This window comes from Mugil cephalus, chromosome 4 (assembly GCF_022458985.1).
Source record: "Mugil cephalus isolate CIBA_MC_2020 chromosome 4, CIBA_Mcephalus_1.1, whole genome shotgun sequence".
Lineage (NCBI taxonomy): Eukaryota > Metazoa > Chordata > Actinopteri > Mugiliformes > Mugilidae > Mugil > Mugil cephalus.
The window spans coordinates 20,845,974-20,872,695 of record NC_061773.1 but is presented as its reverse complement, the minus strand read 5'-3'; the positions used below and the strand labels follow the sequence as shown (position 1 = coordinate 20,872,695).

The following is a 26,722-nucleotide window of genomic DNA, read 5'->3' as shown; positions in this document are numbered from 1 at the left end:
CATCTCAGTAAGCTGTTGTGGTCGTTCTGAAGTAGGTGGACAACTGTTTCCATTTGTTTGGTAGGTTGATCATGGCGCAGTTGCACGCGGACTGGCTGTCCTTTAAAGAGTCTAAATCTCATTCTCAACAGTAGGGCAGTAACTCTTATCTTCGCCGGCACGTCTCGGTTTAGACGCTGTCCGTTTCTCTATTTGGTGAGAGTGGATTTGCGCTCTTTACGCACAGGCAGAGTTTCATCAATATTGGAAGCCGGAAGCGACAAAAAGCAGATTTAACCTGTAACGAACTACTGACCCTAATGCAAAGATTTGTTTTCTTACCAAAGGAATTCCTCAACTCGTCTGCGTCTCCAGTTTACGGGGCCGGCGATGAGCTGTGCCAACATGTCGTTGGAGTTTGGAGAAGCTGCGCCGTTTTTGCGCAAAACGGACCTGGAGTTGCTGGCGGCGCAAACCATCGCTTTTGACGGTAGGCCTAATAAGGAGACTGCAAAGCCGCAGAACCTTATAGGGAACAACACATTAACTACATTCGTGTTCATATGAGAAATTAAGTCAGGTTTTGATGGTTTCTTATATTGGTATCAGTGGTTAAATACGGTAAAGGCGTGGTAGCGCTTAATCATTACAGTTGTACTGTTTTACTGTTTAAACTGTCTAAACTGTACAATAATGTGTATCTATAAAAATGGAATTGTATATATATATTTGCACTGTATAAAATATATGTTTTAATATAGATAATAAACACAAACAAAACGCACCTAACTGTTGGATTCTCTTGTATTTGTTTTTTTGTGTTTTAATAGTCAAACAGGGCCTGAAAAGATATATTCCCTTTATTATGCTAAACTTCCTTTTGAAAAAAAAGTCAATAACCAAATTAATTTTAAAATTTAAAATGAATATTAAATACATTAAATATTAAAAAGAAATAAGATTTTGTGCGTTTTAAACTCTCACTAACTACACATCTCTCTGCTGTGCTGTTAGGCAAGAAGCGAGCTTGGGTCCCAGATGAAAAAGAGGCTTACATCGACGTTGAGATCAAGGAGCTCACTGGTGACAAAGTCATTGTTGAGACCAAAGATAGGAAGGCAAGTTTCCATCCGTCCACAGAAACTATTGACACCTCTTCTTAACACTTCAACATATGTACGTGACCCCTCCTCATGTCTCCTCCGTGTCCATGACTCTAGACTCTGACAGTGAAGGACTGCGACATCCAGCAGATGAATCCTCCTAAGTATGACATGATCGAAGACATGGCCATGCTGACACACCTCAACGAGGCCTCGGTGCTTTTCAACCTGCGTAGACGCTACGCTGCCTGGATGATCTATGTGAGTAATGTGAGGCGCTACTTTCCCTCTCCCGCGTTTCCTTGGGAGGAAAGATTATCCAGATTAAATTACAGAGCACAACTGTGAGCTTGAGCAATGTCAACCCGACAGTAGCAAGATGTTTTTTCGGTAAAGATATCACAGCGAGTTAATCTTGTGCCCCGTCCTCCCCCGTTTCCTCAGACCTACTCCGGGCTCTTCTGTGTGACTGTGAATCCATATAAATGGCTGCCTGTCTACACGGCTCCTGTGGTCGCTGCCTACAGAGGCAAACGCCGCTCTGATGCGCCACCACACATCTACTCCATCGCGGACAACGCCTACAATGACATGCTGCGCAGTGAGTGCAACACACACTTATTAACAGGGGCAGAGTATACTCAAACACACAAATGCAAACGCGTGTTTGTCTTGTCCCCATCAGATCGGGAGAACCAGTCCATGCTCATTACGTGAGTATTAAATGCCTCAGTTTGATATAATTGTCTCGTTTCAAGTCACAGATTAGAGAAGAAACGCGCAGCCTGTATGTATTCAAGCAGCACTTAACATGCAGAAAATCATGGTCACTTTAAAGGTTTCATATTTTTTTTTATCTAAGTTTTTTGCTTTAACTTTGATTAATTCCTCGCTTTTATCTTTTTTTTTTTGTCCCTCTTGTAACATGTACCTTTGACCAGTTTGTTTGTACACTTTTGTTATTTTTTACACTCCTATAGCGGAGAATCCGGTGCTGGCAAAACTGTCAACACGAAACGTGTCATTCAGTATTTTGCCATTGTGGCAGCTCTTGGGGAAACATCTGCCAAAAAAGGAGTAAGGCCGATATGGCAACTCATATTTTTTTTTTTTGTTTGCCACCTCCCGTTTTCAAGCTTTTTCTTTTTTTTTCTTTTTTTTTTGCTGTATTTTATTTTTATTCCCTCCATTTTTTGGTCCCAGGAATCCTTCAGTGTACCCCCTTTAAACCATGTCCATACATTGCCCTCACTGTCAAAATGGTGAATGTAACGACTGGTTACATTCACGTCTTTCCCCTCATGTGTCGTGCAGATTAAAAATGTTTTTTTTTTTCTTTCCTCCTCTCCCATGTCCTTTTTGTGGCTCCTATTTTTCCATTTTCCATTATTTTTTCCCTTTGCTTTGATTTTTTGTTTTTTTGACTTTTCCGTGTTGTTTGATGCTTATTTTTCCTCCCTCTTTTCTCCCCTGCGTTCACCATCACATAAAACAAGGTGACCATTGGTTTTTACCTCGGCTTTAACATTCAGTTCCTAATTTTCCAGTCGGTCATGGTGTTCCCCTTTGATTCAGAAAGCTTTATTCTTTCCATGGTGTGAAATTCACACGCTTCCTATTGTCTTTTTTTTTTTTTTTACAGCAAGGTCCTGCCACTAAAACAGGGGTGAGTTTAACAGAAATTAAAACTAAATTGTGAAAATAATGTGAGAAATAATGTGGGAGGACATATTTGTAATTTGCTTCTGTTCTGTGTAGGGGACTCTGGAGGATCAGATCATCGAGGCGAACCCCGCCATGGAGGCGTTTGGTAATGCCAAAACGCTAAGGAATGACAACTCATCCCGATTTGTGAGTACCTGTAAATCTCCCTGCGTGCAGAACGTGGTATTTAGATTCAGTTTATATTCTGTTGTTCCGGTCCATTTATTACTTACCCTGATCTTTCTCCTGCAGGGCAAATTCATCAGAATCCACTTCGGGCCGACTGGCAAGCTGGCCTCAGCTGACATTGATATATGTGAGTAAACGGTTACAAACTGTCCTCAAACACCGTGCACTTTTCATGTGGTTTCACTGCAAACATGCACCACTTCTTTCCTTCAGATCTCCTGGAAAAATCCAGAGTAATATTTCAACAGCCCGGTGAGAGGAGCTACCATATCTACTACCAGATCATGTCACAGAAGAAACCTGAACTCCTGGGTTAGTCATTGCGGCTGCTTCAGATATTTGTTTGCTCACTTGTTCAGAACCGTGACGTGATCTTGTAAACTCTCTGTGCCAGACATGCTGCTGGTGTCCTCCAACCCGTACGACTACCACTTCTGCTCCCAGGGTGTGACGACCGTGGAGAACCTGGATGACGCCCAGGAGCTGATGGCGACTGATGTAAGAGATTTTGTCATTTGGTTTTTTAATTTTTAATTTCGTTTTGTTTTTGTTTCTGTTGTTTTTTGAAGACGTTGAGCCGTGAGGATTTGTGTTACAGCATGCCATGGACATCCTGGGCTTTCTCCCCGATGAGAAGTATGGCTGCTATAAAATAGTTGGAGCCATCATGCACTTTGGCAACATGAAGTTCAAGCAAAAGCAGCGCGAGGAGCAGGCGGAGGCCGACGGCACTGAAAGTAAGAACATTAAAACTGAGGTTGATTCACTCTCTTTATTTTATTTTATTCTATTTTTTTTTTTAATTTTCCTTTTTTTTGTGAATTGGTGTTGGGCAGGTGCAGATAAGGCCTCATACCTGATGGGAGTCAGCTCAGCTGATCTTATAAAGGGCCTCCTCCACCCAAGGGTGAAGGTTGGGAACGAGTATGTGGTGAAGGGGCAGAATGTCGAGCAGGTGAGGGGCTACAACGTCTTTTATTATTATTATAATTATTTCAGATAGTGGTACAATCCAATCCAAACAGAAGGGCGGCACATTTAGGCTGCACAAAAAACTTCACTCAGGTCCGGCTGGAAGACCAGCAGGCGGATGAGGACAGCTTCCTAATACTCTGTCAATCAATGCGCTTGCTTCTCCAGGCACATTACAATCTGGTATCTTAGCAACAGAGGCTATCAGTGTGAATGACAGCTGTACTCCTTCTGTGTGTGTGTGTGTGTGTGTGTTTGTGTGCATTTGTGCGTGGGTGCTGAAGGTTACCTATGCAGTTGGTGCTCTAGCCAAAGCTACATATGACCGCATGTTCAAATGGCTCGTGGGACGCATCAACCGGACCCTGTACACCTCCGTGCCTCGCCAGTACTTCATTGGAGTCCTGGACATTGCCGGGTTTGAGATCTTCGATGTGAGTCGATATATATATTCCAGTTAGCTCTGTACAGCAGATAATTATAATCAGTAAAGGATCAAAGTCATCTGCTTGCATGGTGTCATACAGTTCTAATATCTGCTCGTGTCTCACCCTCCTGATTGTCGTACTTGCTGTTCACTTCACTCGTCCGTCCTCTGAACACCTGCTCCATTTCATTGCAGCTCAACAGCTTTGAGCAGCTGTGCATCAACTTCACAAACGAGAAACTGCAACAGTTTTTCAACCACCACATGTTCATCCTGGAGCAGGAGGAGTACAAGAGAGAGGGCATTGAATGGACCTTCATTGACTTTGGGCTGGACCTCCAAGCTTGCATTGATCTCATTGAAAAGGTAAACAAAGACCAATTGCAATCCGTACATTCTTCCACATGGCACAAGCTAATGCCGCTTTTCCGACAGCCGCTGGGCATCATGTCCATCCTCGAAGAGGAATGCATGTTCCCCAAAGCCACGGACCAGAGCTTCAAAGCCAAGATGTACGACAATCACCTTGGCAAGTCACCTAATTTCCAAAAACCTCGACCAGACAAGAAGCGCAAGTACGAGGCTCACTTTGAGTTGGTGCACTACGCTGGGGTGGTAAGTGTTCTATCACATGAACACCGACGCAAAAACAAAATGCTGCACATGATTCACTGCACATTCATTCATCTGTTTTCTTACAGGTACCATACAATATTTATGGCTGGCTAGACAAAAACAAGGATCCCCTGAACGAGACGGTGGTGGCGTGTTTCCAAAAGTCCTCCAACAAGCTGCTAGCTTGTCTGTATGAGAACTACGTTGGGTCAGACTCAGGTACACGACTGAGCGCTGTAGAACCAATAAGAATTTAAGGTGCTTTAAGGAGGTCAGATTATTCATGACTCCGACTTGACTTCCAGCGTCAGACCCGAAGACGGGTGCCAAGGAGAAGAGGAAGAAGGCGGCCTCTTTCCAGACTGTGTCTCAGCTACACAAGGTGAGGCATTCACCATGGAGCTAGTGCTCATTTTTTAAAGCAATGAGATATTTGTCAGTATCATGGAATTTATGAGAAATTGCAGACACCATTGGACAGCGGGGATGGAGGCAGTTAAGACTTGCAGTGATGTTTAGGGCAATGATCACATGAACATCACTTTAAGTCTGTGCTGGCTCCTCTCTCCTCACGTCGACTTCACATGTGAGCAACGCAAAATCCCGCAGAGAAAAATGTTTCACCTTTTTTTTTTATATATCCATTCATCTCGATGGTTTCCTTCTTCCTGCAGGAAAATCTGAACAAGCTGATGACCAACCTCCGCAGCACACAGCCCCACTTCGTTCGTTGCATCATCCCTAATGAGACCAAAACTCCAGGTAACAAAAAGGCAAAAATCACCACCGATGACAAGTGGCCAAACACCAGGTGCTCATGTCTGGAACTGCTTATTCACAGGGATCATGGACGCATTTCTGGTGCTGCACCAGCTGCGCTGCAACGGCGTGCTGGAAGGCATCAGGATCTGCAGGAAGGGCTTTCCAAACCGCATCATCTACGCCGAGTTCAGACAACGGTAAAACAAGCGCCTCGCGGTCGGATCACTCTTGGAATATCGCGGCATTGACGCTGACAGCCGCTCTTTGTGTTTTGTTTTCATTCAGCTACCGCATCCTGAATCCTCAAGCCATCCCGGACGATACGTTTGTGGACAGTAGGAAAGCTGCAGAGAAGCTGCTGGCCTCACTGGATATAGACCACAGCCAGTACAGATTTGGACACACAAAGGTTCAGTTCAATTATTATTATTTAACGTTGACAGTAAGCTAATTTATAATTGCTTAATGCAACAACAAGGGGTCCGTGATGTTACTGCTGATTAGACTATTTTTTATATATAATATATATATATATTTCCCCCACAATTTTTGAATATTTGGGCCTGTGTATTGTTTGAATAGCTTAATATTGTATACAAAATGATATTAACAATGTATGTTTATAAAAAGCATTAGGTCGAGTTTAATATAAAACACATATAGTAAGTGGGGGGGTCCCTACTTAATCTCTTTTATCAGTTTGGGGTCCTTGGCCTGAAAAACACTGAAGACCCCTAACTTGATATACAAAAGCTTAAAAACAGACGGAGGTTGTGTGCTGTACAGAGTGGGGTGGAGCGCTAACACTTATTTTTAGTACTTTGCACATTAGTACAAATTATACGATAAAATATGATAAAAATAGGAAGCTTAGCCAATTTATGAATTCATGACAAATTATGGGAATATGTTTAAACGTTATTGCATCAGTGCTAATAATTCATTTATACAATTATATAATTCTGTTCTTTTTAAGCTTTAGTTTTGAATCCAAGCCTTACACTTGTAATTTTATTGTCGTATTGTTACCCGGGACTGAATGGCAAAATAATCCAAACGATGTTACTGCTGTAGATTTTTTATTTTTATTTTGTCATTCAAAACGTCATTTTGAATCAGTGTTCAAAATGACATTAATAAAAATTTAACGTCAGCTAGAAAAGACAATTAAAAAAACAAACCTGATGAACTTTTTGGTATTTTAAGTCTGATTTTAGACAGTTAAATGAGAATAAACAATTAATAGTTTTTCTATTTTCAATTTAAAAAGCAAAAAACAAAAATGCTAAATGAGTAAATTAAATTTTTGTCCCTTAATATATACAAAACTAGAAAACATAAAAGAGATCTAAATGAAAAGAAGAAGAAGAAAAAAGAAAACTGCTTTACTTTAATTCATGTGAAACCAGATATTTTTAAAGGTGAATAAAAAAAACAGACCATGTAAATTACTTTGGAACAATATTCAGATATAATTTTAGAATGAATTTATGACACAAGGTATTTTATCTGAATTTATTTCTGAGCGTTTGTTTTGTGAATAATTTTGGTGATGATCCGTGCCTGTGTTGATTGCTGCAGATTAATCTACTGACCGATTCAGTGAAGGACAATAAGGCTATTTTGGTTTTGACTTGTTGTACTTTTGTTTTTGCTTTTTTTTTGTTAGTTTTTTTTTTTTTTTAATTACATTAGTAGAAATAAATTAAAGTCTAATATTAACTTTCCCTTTTTTGTTTTATGCCACATAATCAATTTCACTTTTTTTCGTATTTGGATTTAAATTTGGATTTAAAGAAAAACTATTTCTGCTTTTAAAAGCAGAAATGGTTTTTGAAATTCCAAAAAACTGCACAGACCAACAGCGATCCCTAAAATCAAATATGAATAAGACCTTTATTATCAGTATTAAAGGTCTCATTGATCCACACTGTTTCCACAATTCAATTAATTAGCGTTTAATCAAGAACAATTGCGCTGCCAACTTAATTACTGTTTGCTTTCCGCTTGGCTTCACGTAGGTGTTCTTTAAAGCCGGTCTGCTCGGTCACCTGGAGGAGGTGAGGGACGAGCGCTTGGCCAAAGTAATGACGCTGTTCCAGGCGGCCGCTCGTGGAAAGGTCATGAGGATGGAGCTGCTGAAGATGATTGAAAGGAGGTAAAAGAGAAACATATACAGAAACGAATATGAAACGTGTTCTTGAGTAAAGTCTCTGACGAAGGTGACGACAAAGAACTGAAAGACCTCCAGCGCCAGTTGCTTCTCTGAACAGGCTTAATAACGCGGTCAGCCGTGAGCTTTCCAGCTTGTGATACACTACACCTTAACGTTCACTCCCTTGGTCAAGTATGTGTGGCATGCAAGGGCAGTGTTATCGGCGTGTGTGAGGCGTGTGCTTGCCCTTGTATGGTTACCAGGCATGTGTGTGGCCGTGCTGTTAATAAGGGCCCCATCCCTTTCTCACGCGCACACAGACAGACACACACACACACACACACACACACACACATACACTAACACACACACACTCGCAGGTCTCCGGCCATTCTCTCCGTCCACTCTAAATTAAACAATGTGGACGGTGTCCTCAGAGCCAGGTGGCGACATGTGTCAAGTGGCAGCTGCAGGGGCCCTCCCTAAAAATATAACCCCCGGCCCCCTCCCTGGACGCCCAATGGCCCCTGGCCCCTTTTGTCCACGGCGCCTGCACTTCTAAGTGAGTGCATTGATGGGATGTGTGGCGGATGGCAGGATTAAAGGGTGCCGTTGGACAGAGGGTTTTAGTTCCTAAATAAACACAAACGCTCACCTTTGAGAGGAGCCCGCCGTGGAGTCATGTCAAAAATGCAGCCAACTCCCCCCTCCCTCTCCCCCACCGCCCTCAGACCCTTTAAACACTGACTGGAAGTCCTTGACCAATCTGCTCTGGCTCCATATTTAGTGCCGTGAAACATCAAAAGCAGCATTAGGTGTATGATTTCATGTGGCATCCCCCAGCGTATGATACAAGGCAACGGAGAGTCGCGGCGCTGGTGCCAAAACATAAAGCTCCAAGGAGAAGTTACAGAACAAATAAACATCCAGCATGAATCTTTACGACTTGTTTGCTCTGAACTTCACCGGTGTGAAGTTTAAGTTTTGAACAAAATAAATATCAATTCAGGTTTGGTCAAATCTGCATTTGTGGCACTGCTTTATCGGTTAGTTTGAGCTATTTTTAACATTTATCTGGTGTTTTCTCTATTTATTATTGATTTAAAATGTTAAGTTTTTTAAGTTTTATATAAAAACTCTCAGTCCCAAACTGTGATATTGGGTAATAAAGCTGTATTAATACTCTACTTGTGAATAAATTATGTATTTTTGAATACAGTCTAGATTCTAATTACTTTGGCCTCTCTGCAGTCTTCTTACTTTACCCCTGGCAAACTGCAGGAGTAACTGCCTCTGGTAGAAGAAATATCGTATCTCAGCTGGAACATGGTGGCTAAATAACAGATAAATTAATTTTAAAACCTTCATTTGACCATTACATCTTTTTATCGTCTTCAGGGACGCTCTGATGATCATCCAGTGGAACATCCGGGCCTTCAACATCGTGAAGAACTGGCCCTGGATGAGGCTATTTTTCAAAATAAAGCCTCTCCTGAAGAGTGCTGCTACAGAGAAAGAGCTGGCCTCTCTGAAGGAGGAGCTGGCCAAGCTAAAGGAGGCTCTGGAGAAATCTGAGGTGAAGCGGAAAGAGCTGGAGGAGAAGCAGGTCAGCCTGGTCCAAGAGAAGAATGACCTCTCTCTACAGCTGCAGGCTGTAAGTGTCGCTCCTGAAGTACAGCATTCACAGATTCTTGGTTATTCAGTCCGGGATCGCACTGAACACATGCTTTTTTTCCTACAGGAGCAGGACAACCTGGCCGATGCCGAGGACCGCTGTGACCTGCTCATCAAAACTAAGATCCAGCTGGAGGCCAAAGTCAAGGAAATCATGGAGAGGCTGGAGGATGAGGAGGAGATGAGCGCTAATGTGCTCGCTAAGAAGCGCAAGCTGGAGGATGAGTGCACCGAGCTGAAGAAAGACATAGACGACCTGGAGATCACCCTGGCCAAAGTGGAAAAGGAGAAACATGCCACTGAGAACAAGGTAAGCATCTTGGAAAAGGGAGAGCATTAAGGTACCTCTGGAGAGTGCCAAGAGGACAGTGGATTGTACTGTATATGTAGTGGGGGAAAAAGAGAAAAATAAATGTGTTTATTTATTCTTTATTTTCACCCTCTTGGTCACAGGTGAAAAACCTGATTGAGGAAATGGCAGCTCTGGATGAAACCATCCTCAAGCTAACCAAGGAGAAGAAGGCTCTTCAGGAGAATCACCAGCAGACTCTGGATGACCTACAAGCAGAGGAAGACAAAGTCAACTCTCTGACCAAAGCCAAGGCCAAGCTGGAGCAACAAGTTGATGACGTGAGTTTAAGAAAACAACAGGGAAAATCTATGTGTCATTAAGCCCACATTAAGGTTGAAATATTGGTCACTGTACCCAACATTTCTTCAATTCTTTCTGTGAATTAGCTGGAAGGCTCTTTAGAACAAGAGAAAAAGCTGCGTATGGACCTGGAGCGGGCCAAGCGCAAGCTGGAGGGAGATCTGAAACTCTCCCTCGAGTCCGTTATGGATCTTGAGAACGACAAGCAACAACTTGAAGAGAAGCTGAAAAAGTGAGATTTGTTGTATATTCACAGATAACCATCATCTTGCCTTTGAGGCTATATATGAAAAATGATCACCACATATTTTCCACAGGAAAGACTTTGAAATGAATGAGATGAGCAACAGAGTTGAAGATGAGCAAGCCTTGGTTATTCAGCTTCAGAAGAAGATCAAAGAGCTACAGGTGGAAACTTGTCTCTTCAGTTCTAATAGAGCAGTCGTGAAGCGTGGGCACAAAATAACTAACTGTATCTTTCCTCCAGGCTCGTACGGAGGAGTTGGAGGAGGAGCTGGAGGCCGACAGGGCTTGCAGGGCTAAAGCGGAGAAACAGCGCAGTGATGTGGCTCGAGAGCTGGAGGAGCTGAGCGAGCGCCTGGAGGAGGCCGGCGGGGCCACCTCAGCGCAGATTGAAATGAACAAAAAGAGAGAGGCAGATTTTCTGAAACTGCGGCGAGACCTGGAGGAAGCCATGCTGCACCATGAGGCCACGACGGCAGCTTTACGGAAGAAGCACGCCGACAGCGTTGTAGAGCTCAGCGAACAGATCGACAGCCTGCAGCGAGTCAAACAGAAGCTGGAGAAGGAGAGGAGCGAAGCCAAGATGGAGGCCGACGATCTGGCCTCCACTGTGGAGCAGCTCTCCAAAGGAAAGGTAGAAGAGATGTACAAGAAGCACAGAAACAAACTAGATCATTGCTTCAAAAGACTAAAATTTCCATTTCATTGGCAGGCCACTTCAGAGAAGATGTGTCGTCTCTATGAAGATCAAATGAATGAGGCCAAAGCCAAGGTGGAGGAGCTCCAGAGGCAGCTCAATGAAACCAACACACACAAGGCCCGGGCCCAGGCTGAGAGTGGTAAGGAACTTTGATCAGTAGAAAAATCTCATTAACACATTTCACAGAATTGCTAGTAACACATACCCCTATTTTGCCTCCCTTCTCCCATTAAGCCGAACTGGGAAGGAAGCTCGAAGAGCGGGAAGCCATGGTCTCCCAGCTCCAGCGCTCTAAGAGTTCCTTCAGCCAGAACGTGGAGGAGGTCAAGAAGCAGCTAGAGGAGGAGAGTAAGGTAAGCTACCTAACAATAAGTACAACAACCAGTAGCTCCATCAGCATATATGCCAAATTTCTCTAAATAAAACTAACTTCTATCTATGATCATTGCTGATCTCTTAAGGCCAAGAATGCGCTTGCCCATGCGCTGCAGTCATCTCGACACGACTGCGATCTACTGAGAGAGCAGTACGATGAAGAGCAAGAGGCCAAGGCCGAGCTGCAGAGAGCTCTGTCCAAAGCCAACGCTGAGGTGGCTCAGTGGAGGACTAAGTATGAGACTGACGCCATCCAGAGGACGGAGGAGTTGGAGGAAGCCAAGTGAGCAAACTGCATTTTTAAGTTTTACAGCCAGATGGTGAAGAATGATTATCTGAAGGCATGACGGTCAAACTTGTTCAACCCTCACTAGGAAAAAGCTCGTGACACGTTTGCATGAGGCTGAAGAGACGGTGGAAGCTGCCAACGCCAAGTGCTCCTCTCTGGAGAAGACGAAACATCGTCTCCAGACAGAGATCGAGGACCTGGTCATTGATTTGGAGCGTGCCAACGCTGCAGCTGCTGCCCTAGACAAAAAGCAACGCAACTTTGACAAGGTACTGGCAATATGTCTAGAAAATGTCTATATAAGTATTGTGTTCCTGTTGACAGCTACTAGAAAGGATTGTGGCTCTAAGCTAGTTTACTACAAATGAAAGCATTCCAGTCCACTTGAGAAGAGATGCTATTTAAAAGCTAAAAATAAGATTGTCCCCCTAGGTGCTAGCTGAGTGGAGGCAGAAGTACGAAGAGTGTCAGTCAGAGCTGGAGACGTCTCAAAAAGAATCTCGCAGCCTGAGCACAGAGCTCTTCAAACTGAAGAACTCCTATGAGGAGGTCCTGGACAATCTGGAGACCATCAAGAGGGAGAACAAGAACCTCCAAGGTACAGCTCATTAAATCAAAATGGCAAGCTGCATTACATTGACTTTCCTTTGATGCAATGTGGAGTAAGACCACTCTTCTACTTCTTCTTCCTCAGAGGAGATTGTTGACCTCTCAGATCAAATCAGTGAGAGAGCAAAGACCATCCACGAGCTGGAAAAGATGAAGAAGGGCCTGGATATAGAAAAAAGCGAGATTCAAGCTGCACTAGAGGAAGCAGAAGTAAGGCGTTAACTGCATACTCTCAATTCCTCCTTTTTGTGGTCTGTGGGATATTCCTGAGTGAGGAGGATCTCTTCAAGCTGCTGCATCTGTCTGTCTCAGGCCACTCTGGAGCACGAAGAGAGCAAAACCCTCCGGATCCAGCTGGAGTTCAACCAGATCAAGGCTGATGTTGACAGGAAGTTGACAGAGAAGGATGAGGAAATTGACAACCTTCGGTGAGTTCTCTAAATAAAGCTCCACGAAACACATCACGCACACAATTGCTATCTTGCTGGAATGTCTATTTATATACACTTCCACTTTCTAGTCGAAACCACCAGAGAACACTGGAGTCAATGCAGGCCACCTTGGATGCTGAGGCCAAGTCTCGCAACGAGGCAGTGCGCCTGAAGAAGAAGATGGAGGGTGACCTGAATGAGATGGAGGTGCAGCTGAGCCATGCTAACAGGCAGGCCTCAGAGTCCCAGAAGCTCCTCAGAAACCTTCAGGTCCAGATCAAGGTGAGTCCAATAGCACAGACGCAGGCTTGTTCGCATCAGGTCAATAAAGTCACTTATTCGCATCTGTCTATCTGTGGACATTCAGGACATTCAGCTAGAGATGGACGAGGCTATACACCAGAACGAGGACCTGAAGGAGCAGGTGGCGGTGACAGAGCGTCGAAACAACCTGCTCGCTGCTGAGGTGGAGGAGCTCAGGGGCCAGCTGGAGCAGAACGACCGTGCACGCAAGCTGGCTGAGCATGAGCTGCTGGAGGCCACAGAAAGAGTCAACCTGTTGCACTCTCATGTAAGAAGATGACAAATACACAATTTAGTCTGTGCAAGCCAACTACTCTTTGTAATTGCTAATATGTGTTTTGGGAGTGACTAAACTGACTGCTGTTTCAGAACACTGGCCTGATCAACCAGAAGAAGAAGCTGGAGAGTGATCTGACCACGCTGTCGAATGAGGTGGATGATGCTGTCCAGGAGTGCCGCAACGCAGAAGATAAAGCCAAGAAGGCTATCACTGATGTAAGAACCCAAATAAACAAAATAGTGACAAACTAAGGTGAAACTGATGGAAATTCTGTCCACCCAAAGTTGTACATACATCTATGCCAGTGGACCTTTAATGTCTACAGTTTCAGTCCAGTTAGAGATTCATTCATTGCCCATTTAACACAGATCATCTGCATATTTGCAGGCCGCCATGATGGCAGAGGAGCTGAAGAAGGAGCAGGATACGAGTGCCCACCTGGAGAGAATGAAGAAGAACATGGAGCAGACCACGAAGGACCTGCAGATGCGTCTGGATGAGGCTGAGCAGATCGCCCTCAAAGGCGGCAAGAAACAAGTCCAGAAGCTGGAGGCCAGAGTAAGAGCTGAGGCGATCTCGAATATATGTTTGCGTAGTTCCACCCGGTATGACTTGAGTTGATTGCTCACTCGCATGTGTCACCGGCAGGTCAAAGAACTCGAGAGTGAACTGGAGTCGGAGCAAAAGAAGAGCCAGGAGTATCAGAAGGTGGTCCGCAAATATGAGAGGAGAATCAAAGAGCTCTGCTACCAGGTAAAACCACCACTGTGTTTGCACATTAACCACAGCTTCAATGGTCACAGCAAGATTTGCCTAAGCCCCTTCTGCTCCGTCTGTGCAGGCAGAGGAAGATAAGAAGAATCTGATTCGCCTGCAAGACCTAATTGACAAGCTTCAGGCCAAAGTGAAGAGTTACAAGAGACAGGCTGAAGAAGCGGTGAGTTAGAGGTGATGACCAGAACGTATAGAAGAAGAGCCTTCACTGTTAATTGAATGGCCGTCTTGATTTCCTCTTTCTGCAGGAGGACCAGGCGAACACCAACATGTCCAAGTTCAGGAAGCTTCAGCACGAGCTTGACGATGCAGAGGAGAGGGCCGACATGGCCGAATCGCAGGTCAACAAGCTACGAGTCCGCACCCGCGACCAAGGCGGCAAGGTTGGTACTCAGCCCGCAATTCATATCACAGTATGCAACAGTACGAAACTGTCTGACCTTTGGAAGAATCTATTAAAATTAGCCAGCGGGCTTCATAGCAAGAGCTAATTTTAGAAGAGACAAGATGTAATCCTCCATTAAAGATGAACTCGCATAGCCTTCTCATGTGGTTATGAGCAACTCTCGACACTGTGTATGTTGTTGCTAGTAAACATCCCTGTCTCGTGCATTTCAGCTTGCTGAGTGACGTGGAGAAGAAGAAAGCCGCAGACGAACCAGTCACAATCGTCCCAGCTGCAACAGCCGCAGGCGACCGTGGCGACACACTCAAATAAAGACCTTTTAACTTTTAAATGTGTTTTCCAGTGTGGACAGTGTCATAAAAACATCCAATCCCACAGAGATGGTCTAAAGAATTTATTATATCATTAATTTGACAAACAGCTGTTAAATAAGAAAAATGAAGTTCATTACCAGCATTAGAGGTGAAGCATGAGGGTGAAAGTTGGTTACAGAAGTGGTTATAGTAAAAATGAAACAGGACTATTTTTTTTTTCTGTTCGTTAGTCAAACAGAGTTAGACAGAGATTAAGACTGAGGTGTAAAGAAGAAAATATGCGGGCTGTTTTCTAAAATCTTATGAAGATTCAACACCACTGTCAGCATCGTGCCGCCAATCTTACTGAGGTGAGATACAATCACAAATTTAATCAGAAAAAGCACCACATGGTCGTTGACTGGCTTCAGAGTGTCTAATAAGGTTCTCATCATGCTAAACATTACATAAATCTACAGCTGAAATCAAAATATCAGGAGTCGAAAACAAAACTCAGTGTGTGTTATATTATGCAGCATGTTCTTGGCCGAGAGGATAACGTCTCACCGTTTTCTATACAAACTAATGAATGAAGTCTAAGGCCTACTAGGGGCGTCACACCACATACAGCGTTAACTGGTGACAACCAGTTCTCTTGTGCACCACACGGAGGGAATCACTCTCTCTGAAAATCACAAAGCTACAGGAGTCAGGGTTCAGAGATTGTTTGTACAGTTGCTCCAAGGAGCTCACGACATTCATGCTTCCATACTGGTAGCCTCTCGGACTTACGCTGCGGACAGGACTGATAATAAACAATCAGCACAAATGAACACCATTGCAGAACTGTCGGGTTAAAAAAAAAAAGAAAAAAAAAACATACCAAGAAACCATTGCAGACTTTCTCGGGCATCCGACAAAGAAACTTAGAATCGTATGAGAAGCACTTTTTAAATGTAGAGTTAAATGTAAAGCACAAGAGATGGACAAATTCAAAGTATTATGCACACACCCATTTAGAGAGAATTAAGACATGCTGAATGAAAGCTAACGTTTCTAGTTAAGTAGAAGCAAATAAAAGGCTTTGAAAGTGTGAAGGACATGTTTGCATCCTAAAGTGGCATAGCACAAGTGACTCATGGGGTCCATTGTAGAAATGCCCTTATACATTCACATGAACGTGTACAATGACTCATGACATGCTGGGAGTAAATCTGCACACTAGTCATTATAAGTGGTTTGATCTGTACTGTGCCAGCATAAAATATGAGGTAGCTGCTTTATTTGTACTTATCTCACGTCCGGCCGGTTTAAGACACCAAATTATCTGCGGGCTGCCGACACAAGTTTAACACAGTCGCCGCGCTTACCACTTCCTCTCGATACGAACTTAAGTTGTGCCATGCAAAAAGAGCCGTCAAACAGAAAGATTGTCACTCAGCTCGTAGTCAAAGGTTTTGAGTAATGCGAGATAAGATGCAGAGGAGGAGGTCGACTTCGAATCCGATGCTGACGACATTAGGCGTAAACCTAATTTACATGAAAGGGGTGAAACCAAAAGTTGTGTCTTAACACTAATGCCTGCATAGTTAATTCATTCTCTTCCCCAAAGCTTCTCTCACAACATGGACACAAATTCAATTACACAATAAAGTTGTTTTTAATGAACACGTGTTAAAATATAATAAACAAAAACAATCCATCTGTGCAATGTTTTATTCTACAGTTTATCCAGAGCTAAAAGCCGTTGTTTTAAACAAGACGAAAAAGAAATCAACAAAATAACCCGAAAAGAAAAAAGAAAAAAAAGACGAGTCCCTGGGTGAGGCTTCTGACGCCCCCGACAGAACGGATGGTTTTTAGGTGAGAGGAACCCCGCGTGATATGTGGGACAAGTCAAGCCGGCCCTCGAGCCTCCTAAAATGTGCAGAGTAGAACCAGAAAGCACCAATCAACAATAGCCACCTAATAGAATAGACCCACAGATAGGTTAAATGAAGATGCTGCTTTGAGAAGACCCCTGCAAAAGCTCCACTGTCACCAGCTTTGCACTCGGGTCAGGCAGTGGAGTGACATGGAGAGCGTGAAGGTAGTGTGAGAGTGAAGCTGGTGACTCCTGGTAGCACTGTGACACCACCAACCTCTTATCTGCGTGAAAGTCCACTCTGATCATTTCCAAACCAAGTCCGTGTGAAAAGATCTTTTTGTCTAACATATCATTTTGTTGAATCATACATATATTTTTTTTTTATAGAATTTTGTATAGGTTATATAAAAGGCTCTTTGAACTTCACCTAAAGCCAACAACCAATGCAGGCGTCATTTTCCAAGGTCCATTAATAGTCTGTGATACCGTGTGGCCAATCTGGAGTGGGCATTCAGGGTGTCCATCGCCTCTTGTCAAGAAGAGGATGGCAACTTAAAAATTCCCCCGTCTGCTCACGTTTGTGGTTGACGGCCTCCATGCGAAGGGACAGGCAGCAATCAGTTGAGTCTTTAACATCCAGAGGGCAATAACGGAGCGCCTGGATGCCTCAGCTCAGCGGAGTCGTCATCGACACAAGCTTTAGATGTCCATGCTCCCTGCGACCGTCTGCCCCGTCCCACCCCCAGAGCACCGAGTGCACACGCTGCAGGTCAATCCTCCAGCAGGTCTCTGTCCAGATCCATGAAGGGCTCGTCGATGTAGCTCGCTATGGCACACAGAGAAGTCCTGTCTGAGCCCAGCAGCACTGACACCGTCTCCTTCCAGTAGCTGAAGGGGATACAGGAGCTCTGAGAGGAGGGAAACCAGAGAGCGATTAGAACACCAACACCTGGTTTGAGGACTTTGATCAGTTGAAATTCTTTTCCGCAGCCTGTCTCCAATCCACGTCCACTACAGTGCAGCACAGAACACGTTTAAAAAAATACACAAAACAGTATCAAACATTTAGCCGAGTCCACACCCTGACCCATTTATTGAGGTCTTTTGTTAAGGGCAGCCATGGCTATCAGGATTTTTCCAAAGTGAGCTCTTCTGCCCTTCAGTGCTCTGTATCTTTGCCCTGAGGTGAGTGGGGTGAAGTGGGTGTTTAGTGGGTGTCTGTTAAGATGTGGTATGGGGAGGCCAATTTTTCTGCAAACTGTGGTGGTTATTCATGTGAATTTAGCCTTGTTTTAACAGATGACATGTTGGAGAAGCAGGTGGAACAGTGCAGGAGTATGGATTGGATGATACTTTTATATAGCAGGAGGAGGAGATGAGGGCAACGACAGATCAACTCAGCGTAGCTCAGCTGCATTTCTGGATGTCTACTGGCAGCATTAACACTTACATATATATCTAAAATTAATAATTCCATTTTAAAATAATGCTGCACACCAAAGGGATCAAGCTTGTGTTTACTTGTGCCAAACGATTCTACAAACAGCCATGCTTGATATTTTTGGCCACTTGGGGGCAGTAGTACAACCTTAAACACTACACTGCCTTCACCAAAGTTAACATGTCAACATGACAAAGAGCTGTCACTTTACACGTCCAGCAAAAACTGGCTACAACATTCATTTAGACCCCACTGACCACTGTGTCGGGCTTACAACGTCCCTCCTTTTTAGCTTTGACCGTCCTCAACCCTAAGGAGAAATATCTGCCTCTTGAATGCTCCACTGTTCATCAGCTAAACACTGACTTTGTTTGTCTGCTGCTTCGTGCTGAGCAGGTGGTTTACGATGGATTTAAGAATGAGGGCTGACTCACACAGCTGCAAACAAGAGAGCGAACAAAAGCAAAGGTAGGTTGTCACATAGGTTTATGTTGAGGACATCAAGAACAACATCGCTGGCTCTCTACCCACTGTCTATAAGAAGTAATCCTGTACAGGGCCACCGGTGCCTATCCCACCTGGCACTAGGATAAACACACATTCACACTCATCTATTTAGTTCAAATTGAGAATCAATTCACCTGTTTTTTTGGCTGTAGGAGGAAAAGACTGGATCTCTATTTCTACCGCCCTATAACAGTCACTTCTAACCGTTGGTGCTATGAGAATGTTTAGCAAAGAAGTTTATCCCCAGGGATGAAAAAACTATCTATCATTTCAAAAATAGAAATAGAATCTAATAATAGCATAGAAAATACACTTGGCAAACAACAGTCCTTCCCCACAAACCCAAGACATAATCTCGACTATAGACTACACACCTCAATGCCTCTTTTGAATATTTCTTCGCTGGTTTGAAGCAATACCGTACAAACTGGTAGTACAAGCTTGTATTTGAGCCCGGTCACACTATGGTTGTTATGACACAGCTCTCTAAGCACTTAAAAGTCTCGTGATTTCTCTGAATGGAATGTTTTGAATGTGAATCAGCGAAACACTGAGGAGATTATTAGTTGCTGCTGATGCAGCTGGTATGAACTCTGAAACATAGATAGGTACAGAAGAGCGACAGCTACTCACATTCTCCAGACAGGTGCTGTCCTTGTCCTTGTTGAGGTAGTGGCGCTGCCAGAAGCGCAGTAGGTTGTGGAAGTTGTTGAGCAGGCAGCCCGGGTACTTCTCAGCAAACTCCTTCTCCCGCAGGGCATTAAGGTAGAAAGGCAGTTTAGCCCTTCTTCTGGCCAGCATCAAGATCACCAAACTGGTGTTTAAACAGCTCACATTCTCCTGCAGGAGACAGAGATGGGAAAGGATTCAGCGAGAAAACATGTTACGCCTCAATTAAAATTAACTGATCAAACATTATTTTAAGTATATTTCATACAGTCATTAACTTATTTAGATAAATAATAATCTGCCATTCTTGAAGCGCTTCTCTGAAAACAGAAAGGAAAATAAAGCGAGACCTGCGTGAGTGTCTGCACGTTGATGATGTTGATGAGTCGGAAGAGGAAGGAGAGTCTGTTCTCAACTCTGGCCATGTAGGACAGCAAGCAGCACTCTGACAGTACCTCCACCACTGAGGAGAAAACAAGCCAATGTGTGATAAAAACTCAACGCTAAGGAGAGGTGAGCACTGTCTACTGTTTGAATAATGATATTAACACACTAGTTTTCATTTACAGTCTTCTAATGATCAGAATAAAAGTCCAGGCACAAGAAAAGTGCCTCGTGTAACCACATGAATTGGAACAGACTGGACTGGTCAGAAGGACTTTTCAATCAGATTAAGAGGTGCATTGTAAAACTTTTAATTATTTGCTCTGTAGAAATATATTATAGCATCTTAGTATGAAGTCAGAATCAACCAATACACATATGTCAGCATTTTTAACTTAGAAGGAAACCATTTGACAATTTAGACACAGAGACCTAACCACTCAAAAGAGACGAGAAATGATTTCAGTGAAGCCCCCCTTAAAGGATCTAGTCCTCAAATGTAAACCTTCCATCCCTGTCTACCTTTGACATCTTCAGTCTGGCTCTCGAAGCGGTCCAGTGAGAGGACGATGCAGCGCACCAGCATGTTGGAGTCTACCAAAGAGCTGTTGATCTGTGTCAGGAAAGTCTGAAACTGAAAAAGAGAAATCAAGACATAATTACTATAAACTATGACAATAAATAGATTATAATTGTATTAAGCTGCAATATGAAACACGTTTGTACAAGACACTTGAATTATACCTTCTCTGGAGTGTTGACATATTTGTTGAATCTTTTGAAGGCATCAATGTTGAACTTCATGAGCTCTCCAAGCAGATCAAAGTAGCTCTGGAGGACATCTCGAGATGTACAACCGCTGTCTATGATGCAGAACAGGATGTGCTGTGGAGAGATAGAAACAGAAAGTGAGCGGGCTTTCATTCAAGTGGTAATCAAAGGGAGATTGCAGATGATTTTCAAAGAGAAACATCAAACGGGCCAGTTGTACCTCTAGTAGTCCCCTCTTCAGGAGAAACATTTGGTCTGCATAGGATGTGGCTCCTCTGAGAAAACTTTCCACTGCCCTCGCCTGCCAGAATCTACACACACATATATAGAAACGAGATTCAGCAAAGAGGCCGAACTGGATGTTGAGCAATCTTTGCAAAACAGCAGACATCATTGGTCTCTAATTTGGGGATGTTTGCTTCTTACAAGAATATCGACACTTAATGTAGGCAACTTTATGTTGTGGGCCTTTGTGATGCCGACCTGAAAGAGGAGTCTGGGGGTTCCCTCTTCATGACCGTGAGGAGGCGTGTGAGGAGCCCCTTCTTCCCATCACACACCAGGCTTCTGTCTGTGTTCACAAGAGCTTCCACCTCCGGGATATTAGCCTTCATGGATATGGCACTCAGTTCATTCAGCTCTTGGCTATTCAGGAGGAGATACTTGTTTCTGAAAGAGAGAGAAAATAATGTAATAAATAGAAACCACAAAGGAGAGAAAAGGAATCTGAAAGTGAGTGAATGAAGGTTTGCTTACTCGTGGTGATCACTGAAACTCTGAAGTAGCCGCAAGAACTGGATTTTGAAGGATATTTCCTGCACAATGAGAATAAATTTGAATGAATTTGTGACGCTGAATGTCTGCAGCTGCTAACAACGCGAATTTCCCCACTGTGGGATGAATAAAAACACATCTTATCTTATCTTATCTTAAAGAGTGTTAATCGTTGATAATGAAATGCTGCGTTTCATTCAATAGTGCAGAGATGGGATTGAAAGTGCATACAGGACTACAGTCGCAGTTCTCATTCTGGCCGTGCACCACATGGTTTGAAGCTGTGTATTTCCTCCAGATCAGCTTGTCAAACAGGTTATTGAGCCCCGGGATGAGACGGAACTCAGCCAGCATCTTGTGAACCTGTGCAGAGAGACAATACAACATTTACACCGTTTAATTCCGCCGAGACCCGACACTTGAGTTCACTTCTACAGGAGGGAAGACGTTACCTGGTTCCTCTGTCGGCCCATGAGGAGGACACAGAGCACATAGAGCACTTCCACTTTATACATGATCTCGTGGACAATCTTCATGGACTGGGGCAGTCGATGTCTGAGAGGGCTGGTGGCCAGAGAGCTTTCATCTGAAGACTCTGAAAGTGACATTAAAAAAAATATATGACTAAATAGTTCATAAGATTTAAAGCAGGGAGAAGAAGCAGCATCACAAGTGACCACTGTCTCACCTGTACTGCTTTGTTCAGCCTCTTCTGTCGCCATCTGCATGAGGGCATCCAACACCAGAGCGTTGTCCAGCCACGTGTACCAGTCCTCCAGCTCCTGCAGGAAGTTCGACCCTGTGGCTTCAGACACTTTTCTAGTGGCCAGCTTACACAACCGCTCGATGAAGCCAGGGATGTTCAGCAAGGTTACTGTAAGAAAAGATAGTTCAGTTACTAGTCCATTTTCTGGTACTAACTCTGATTGGTAAAGATTTGTTCTCCAAAGCCAACCTACCCTGGTTGACCTCTGCCCGTGAGGGGCTAGCGTTGCGCTTCTGCTGGGCATTTTTGGCCAACAGGGTGTGCTTGTCATCGTTTCCTACATCAGGTTCTGAGATGGTGACAGACAGGATGCGACAGAAGTTGGCCAGCTGTTGTTGGTCAAAGCTTTGGACCAGGCCTGACAAGTTGGGGATGCCCTCTAACTGGATCATCTCCTAAGAAAAACAAACAGATGCTCAGTTTTTAAAGACTGCGCTACATTCGAAGCATGTTTCGAGGTTATGTTTAGTAATGTTAAATAACAATCAAGCAATAAATGGAATACATTGTTCATTTGCAAAACAAGCAGCACAGTAATTAATATGTTAATTATAGCATTTGTATGTTTTCTCACTCTGATTTGGCAAATTGTCATAATTATATGTTATCACTGAAAGAAAGAAGAAAAGAAAAAATACTCTGAAAAAATATCAGATTATATCCCAACAGTGACTGGTGTCATCTTGTTCAATTGACACTATCTGGTGCAGAAACATGAACAAAGAAGCTCAATTTCTCCAGGCTACGGAAAATTAAGCAACTGGTACCACAGCACTTTGATGAATTGGCGAGACTTCAAGATTTAGAGACAAAAATAAAATGACAAATAACTGCACCAGGCTAGAGGAAAACACAATGCGGTGGAAAACCCACAGGGTGCAGAGATGTATTGCTCGTCAGCATTCTGGTAAATTACACAAGATTAACAATACAGAGCTAAACGTGAAGGAACATGACGACAAACTAAATCAAAGTGACTAAATCTGACAGCGACACTGAAATCTGAATTTGATCCGAGAGAACCAGACGTATTTTTATATATACACTTATCAACACATCAAAGATGATAAGTACTTTCACAGTAAGTGTACGATTATGTTTTATCATCTATTCACTGGCTTCCAGTAAAACAAATAAATGATTTTAAAGTACTTCTTATTGTTTTTAAATGCTTTAATGGCCTGGCTCCTTCCTGTGTTGTTGACATGCTCACAGACTGTAAACCAGAGAGATCCCTTAGATCACAGGTGTTAAACATATGGCCCGCGGGCCAAAAGCGGCCCGCCAGAGGGTCCGATCTGGCCCGCGGGGCAAAAATTACACTGGAGACATTAACTGCAAATTTTCCAATAAAATTTACTACTTTTCCTTTCACACAATTTTAGTAAGAGCTGTGGACATAAGAGCATTGACTCATACAGAAATTGCACTTCTTTTTCTTAAGAAACATCTGGTTGGAAGATTTTGTAATAGCGCAGGTCATTAAATGTGAACACTTTCATAATGTACTTCTTTGTGCTAAAACAAAGGGAAACATTTGAAGTTGTCATTATGTGAAGGTCTGGCCCCCTTGAGATCATGTTGTTCTGTACGTGGCCCCTGAACTAACATGAGTTTGACACCCCTGTTGTATGTCATGTTATGTTTTACCATATAATGTATTTGCTTTTATTTTGAAGCAGGATTCAAATTTAACTCTGACCTTCTTTACTCCAAGAATATCTTCAATTAGAGTTGCAGTCTGAAGGAAGGTCTTCTTGTTTGTCATGAGTGTGAAGAGAAACAGGACGAAGTCGTCCCTCGCTGCCAGGCTCTTTGTGACCCCCTCCGTCTGTGAATTGAAAGAACAAATTATGCATGTTCTTTAAAGGCTGCTGACTCCTTTACGTAAGGGACATGGAGCAAAGATCACATAGTTATATGAATGTGCTGAACTGAAGGACGGGGGAAGCAGCTTTGAGATTTTCCTCGTGGTTAAAACTGTAGTGGGATACTCACACATATACAACAGTTGTAGAGAACACTAAGGCAGTCTTTGACCAAGTCATCATTCACTGAATAAAAACACAGAAGTATCTGTTTCAGTTCATTGGAAACCAAACCCATTTTCAACATGAAGATGTGTTGGCTTCCCAGAAATGTGCAGACATATAGACAGATATAATGTCAGTCGTACTTACTTTTGGGTTTTTTCTTCTGCATAGTTAGTGTGGGTCTCATCATAATCTCCACAAGCAGCTTTGAGGAAACAGAAAAGTGAGAAATCATTCATGTTTTTATTTCTAGAGTGTCTCAGCATGAGTTGTGCTGGAACGTGATAAACGATTCTTTACACATATTCATCATCTCCAAATCCAATAACAACATCATCAGGCCGCTAGGAAAGTCAGACTTACATCGACTCCACCAAAGAGGTCAAAGGTGTATGTGTTGGGGAAGGTGGATTCCTGAGCGGTTTTCCTGTCCTCTGTGACAAAGGACATAGCCTCCATGGAGAGCTGGGATGATAATGCCTAACAAAGAACGAATGTCAGCCAATTTAAGTTCCATCACTCACGTTTAAGAGTAAAACATTCAGCAACAAGGACGGTCTAGAGCCGTGTGGCTACCTTTAGGAAGGTGTGGGCATGGGAGAGGTCACTGTTCGGATGGCTGCTCTCATACAGCTTCTTCAGCAGAGTAGGGATGCCATTCCACTTTGCACGTTTATCTCTCTCCAGGAGCAGGCCTCCGGGGAGCTGCCACACACAAACAGAGGTAACTTTTAAGTACTGCAACATACACTGTTTTTAAGGCTCCGAAGGGATTTTAATGTTTCATCAGACACTCTGAAAGTGAAAGCAATTTTGCAATGTTTTTAATTTATGCACTGCGATATCTGCAATCGGAGAACAATACAGTACCGGTCAGGTTGATTCATAGTCAGTAAAGTCATTTTTTATTACAAAGCTCAATCTGACGCAGGATCTTACAGCACAGTTGATGTCAGCACAGTAATGTTGGCTCATATGTTCTCCTCTGGGGATTTCTGGGCTGAGCTTTTAGATGAGGACCTTTGCCCAGAATATTTATTGACTTGGCAAGTAATAAATGTCGTGACAAGTCCTCCGTCATGTTGTTTTTCAAAATAAGAGGCTATAGCAAAGCCAGGACTTGGTTAGATGTAAATTTTCATGCACAGATTTCTGGAAAAAATTACATCTTAATTCCTAACCTTGCATCGTTCTTAGTAGACAACAGAAAGCAAGCCATCCTTATAAGTGTCTACTTGGCATGTACAGAGTTTGGAAATTACGGTACGACTAAACTGAGAAATTCAGAAACAATTACTCAAATTAAGAAAAATAATCCAGCTGCTGTGTGCGTGAGTTCTTGGGTTTCGATCCTGCGCTCCTGAAAGCCTTTGCTGATTTCATCAATAAGATGCAGTGATTCTGCTGCAATGACAGGACCCCAGCTCATACTGCAGGACTTGTCTGACAAAACTTGTGCACTGGACATTTATCAGCGATATCTTCCCAACAAAACACAAACATACAGTGCGTGATCAGCACTGAGACAAACTAGTTAGCTGGAAAATGGCTAAAAGTCAGCACTTACAGGAACATTGCAAAATTATATATATATATATTTTTTTAAATTTAATTATTATTAATAACGCGATTTCGATGACAGAAGACAGACAAGGTGAAACACGCGAATGGGTGAAAACGTCCGGTCAGGTGCGACGTTGATTGGCGAAGAAAACAAAACAGTGGACGCAAACTATGCCAACAAATGTGGCATTTAAAGTCACAGTTATCGTGGAAATGTTTGCTTGTGTAGAAACGAAAATAAACGGTGTAACATTAACCGGTACAAACAGCTGTCGTGGCGTAACCATTTATGGAAACGATAGTTATTGTGGTTTGTGTCGTTACGTAATCACCTGAGCTGGATTAGCCAGCTAGCTAGCTACTTGCTAACATTAACAAATGCTACTGCCGTTGATTAGCAGGTTCGAAGGCTTGTATAATTAAAACGGGGGGCCCTTTAGTAACATTATGACTTAAATGTCCAATAGAAACGACAACAACCCGAAAAACATTAGCTGGGGGGCGTTTATTATCGCAGTGAACCTGACGTACAATGCTAATATAGCGCTGAGCTAACAACAAAAGAAGCGAATCTTTATGCTATCAGCGTCATTTGGCACGTCATGGAGCAAATGCTGCCCTCGGAAATTTGTTGTGTCGATGTTAAAGCTTCGCATTTGCACCGCACTGCTTTATCCTGTGTGTCAAACTAGCCGAAAGGGGCCGACACGTCTCCTGCCAAGTGTCCAGGGCAACGTCTTCGGTCTCAGGGCTCGATTACAAGTTCCCGTTGGTCTCAGTCGACCAACTTTCGGGAGCCTTTACTGTAGCAAACACGCATCGTCTTTCTCACCTGCGTCCCTCGACTGAAACCTTGGCCAGTAATTTTACCGGCCGTCAAGTTCTTGACGATGTTGCCGTTTAAATGTCTTCGTTTTCCTCTGGTACAGGGGGACTCGGACCCCAGAAGCGTCGCCATTATTTCTTCTTCCTGAACTGAACTGCTCGGGCAGGAAGTAGTGGAAGGCTTTGA

At 43.3% G+C, this 26,722-nt stretch overlaps 2 protein-coding genes across 3 annotated transcripts; one reads left to right on the top strand and one right to left on the bottom strand.

The window, feature by feature from the left end:
* Positions 1–16,727, top strand: myh7ba (myosin, heavy chain 7B, cardiac muscle, beta a). 2 transcript variants are annotated; one of them, XM_047583491.1, is made up of 44 exons: positions 1–60; positions 327–469; positions 994–1,097; positions 1,200–1,343; positions 1,527–1,683; positions 1,768–1,795; positions 2,063–2,159; positions 2,725–2,748; positions 2,841–2,933; positions 3,039–3,102; positions 3,189–3,287; positions 3,370–3,473; positions 3,574–3,712; positions 3,812–3,930; positions 4,232–4,381; positions 4,570–4,740; positions 4,810–4,989; positions 5,076–5,208; positions 5,295–5,371; positions 5,664–5,751; positions 5,831–5,948; positions 6,037–6,160; positions 7,773–7,909; positions 9,305–9,560; positions 9,648–9,890; positions 10,034–10,210; positions 10,319–10,464; positions 10,550–10,640; positions 10,720–11,109; positions 11,188–11,314; positions 11,410–11,528; positions 11,637–11,833; positions 11,925–12,108; positions 12,272–12,437; positions 12,534–12,658; positions 12,761–12,876; positions 12,969–13,161; positions 13,247–13,450; positions 13,552–13,677; positions 13,850–14,020; positions 14,111–14,215; positions 14,304–14,399; positions 14,485–14,619; positions 14,855–16,727. In XM_047583491.1, the coding sequence occupies exons 2-44, from the start codon at positions 370–372 to the stop codon at positions 14,864–14,866; spliced, it is 5,829 nt and encodes a 1,942-aa protein (XP_047439447.1). In that variant the 5' UTR covers positions 1–60; positions 327–369; the 3' UTR covers positions 14,867–16,727. The 2 variants fall into 2 exon arrangements, with proteins under 2 accessions (XP_047439447.1, XP_047439448.1); XM_047583492.1 differs by lacking the exons at positions 1–60; positions 327–469; positions 994–1,097; ... (1 more) ...; positions 1,527–1,683; positions 2,063–2,159.
* Positions 16,572–26,702, bottom strand: trpc4apa (transient receptor potential cation channel, subfamily C, member 4 associated protein a). The gene is made up of 18 exons (XM_047583493.1): positions 26,543–26,702; positions 24,724–24,852; positions 24,511–24,627; positions 24,295–24,352; positions 24,113–24,168; positions 23,817–23,945; positions 22,308–22,509; positions 22,037–22,222; positions 21,801–21,943; positions 21,580–21,711; positions 21,331–21,389; positions 21,058–21,243; positions 20,795–20,885; positions 20,548–20,688; positions 20,326–20,437; positions 19,770–19,882; positions 19,384–19,590; positions 16,572–17,710 (listed from the first exon to the last, which is right to left on the bottom strand). The coding sequence occupies exons 1-18, from the start codon at positions 26,666–26,668 to the stop codon at positions 17,573–17,575; spliced, it is 2,325 nt and encodes a 774-aa protein (XP_047439449.1). The 5' UTR covers positions 26,669–26,702; the 3' UTR covers positions 16,572–17,572.
* Positions 26,703–26,722: the final 20 nt, after the last annotated feature.

Coding starts and splice junctions, on each gene's coding strand:
- myh7ba (XM_047583491.1), top strand. CDS start 370: ATGAGCTGTGCCAACATGTCGTTGGAGTTTGGAGAAGCTGCGCCGTTT. Junction 10,465..10,549: donor CTTGAAGAGAAGCTGAAAAA/GTGAGATTTGTT, acceptor TATTTTCCACAG/GAAAGACTTTGAAATGAATG. Junction 14,216..14,303: donor TCAAAGAGCTCTGCTACCAG/GTAAAACCACCA, acceptor CCGTCTGTGCAG/GCAGAGGAAGATAAGAAGAA.
- trpc4apa (XM_047583493.1), bottom strand. CDS start 26,668: ATGGCGACGCTTCTGGGGTCCGAGTCCCCCTGTACCAGAGGAAAACGA. Junction 20,886..21,057: donor CCCCCAGACTCCTCTTTCAG/GTCGGCATCACA, acceptor ATGTGTGTGTAG/ATTCTGGCAGGCGAGGGCAG. Junction 19,883..20,325: donor CCAGACTGAAGATGTCAAAG/GTAGACAGGGAT, acceptor TTTTCTCCTCAG/TGGTGGAGGTACTGTCAGAG.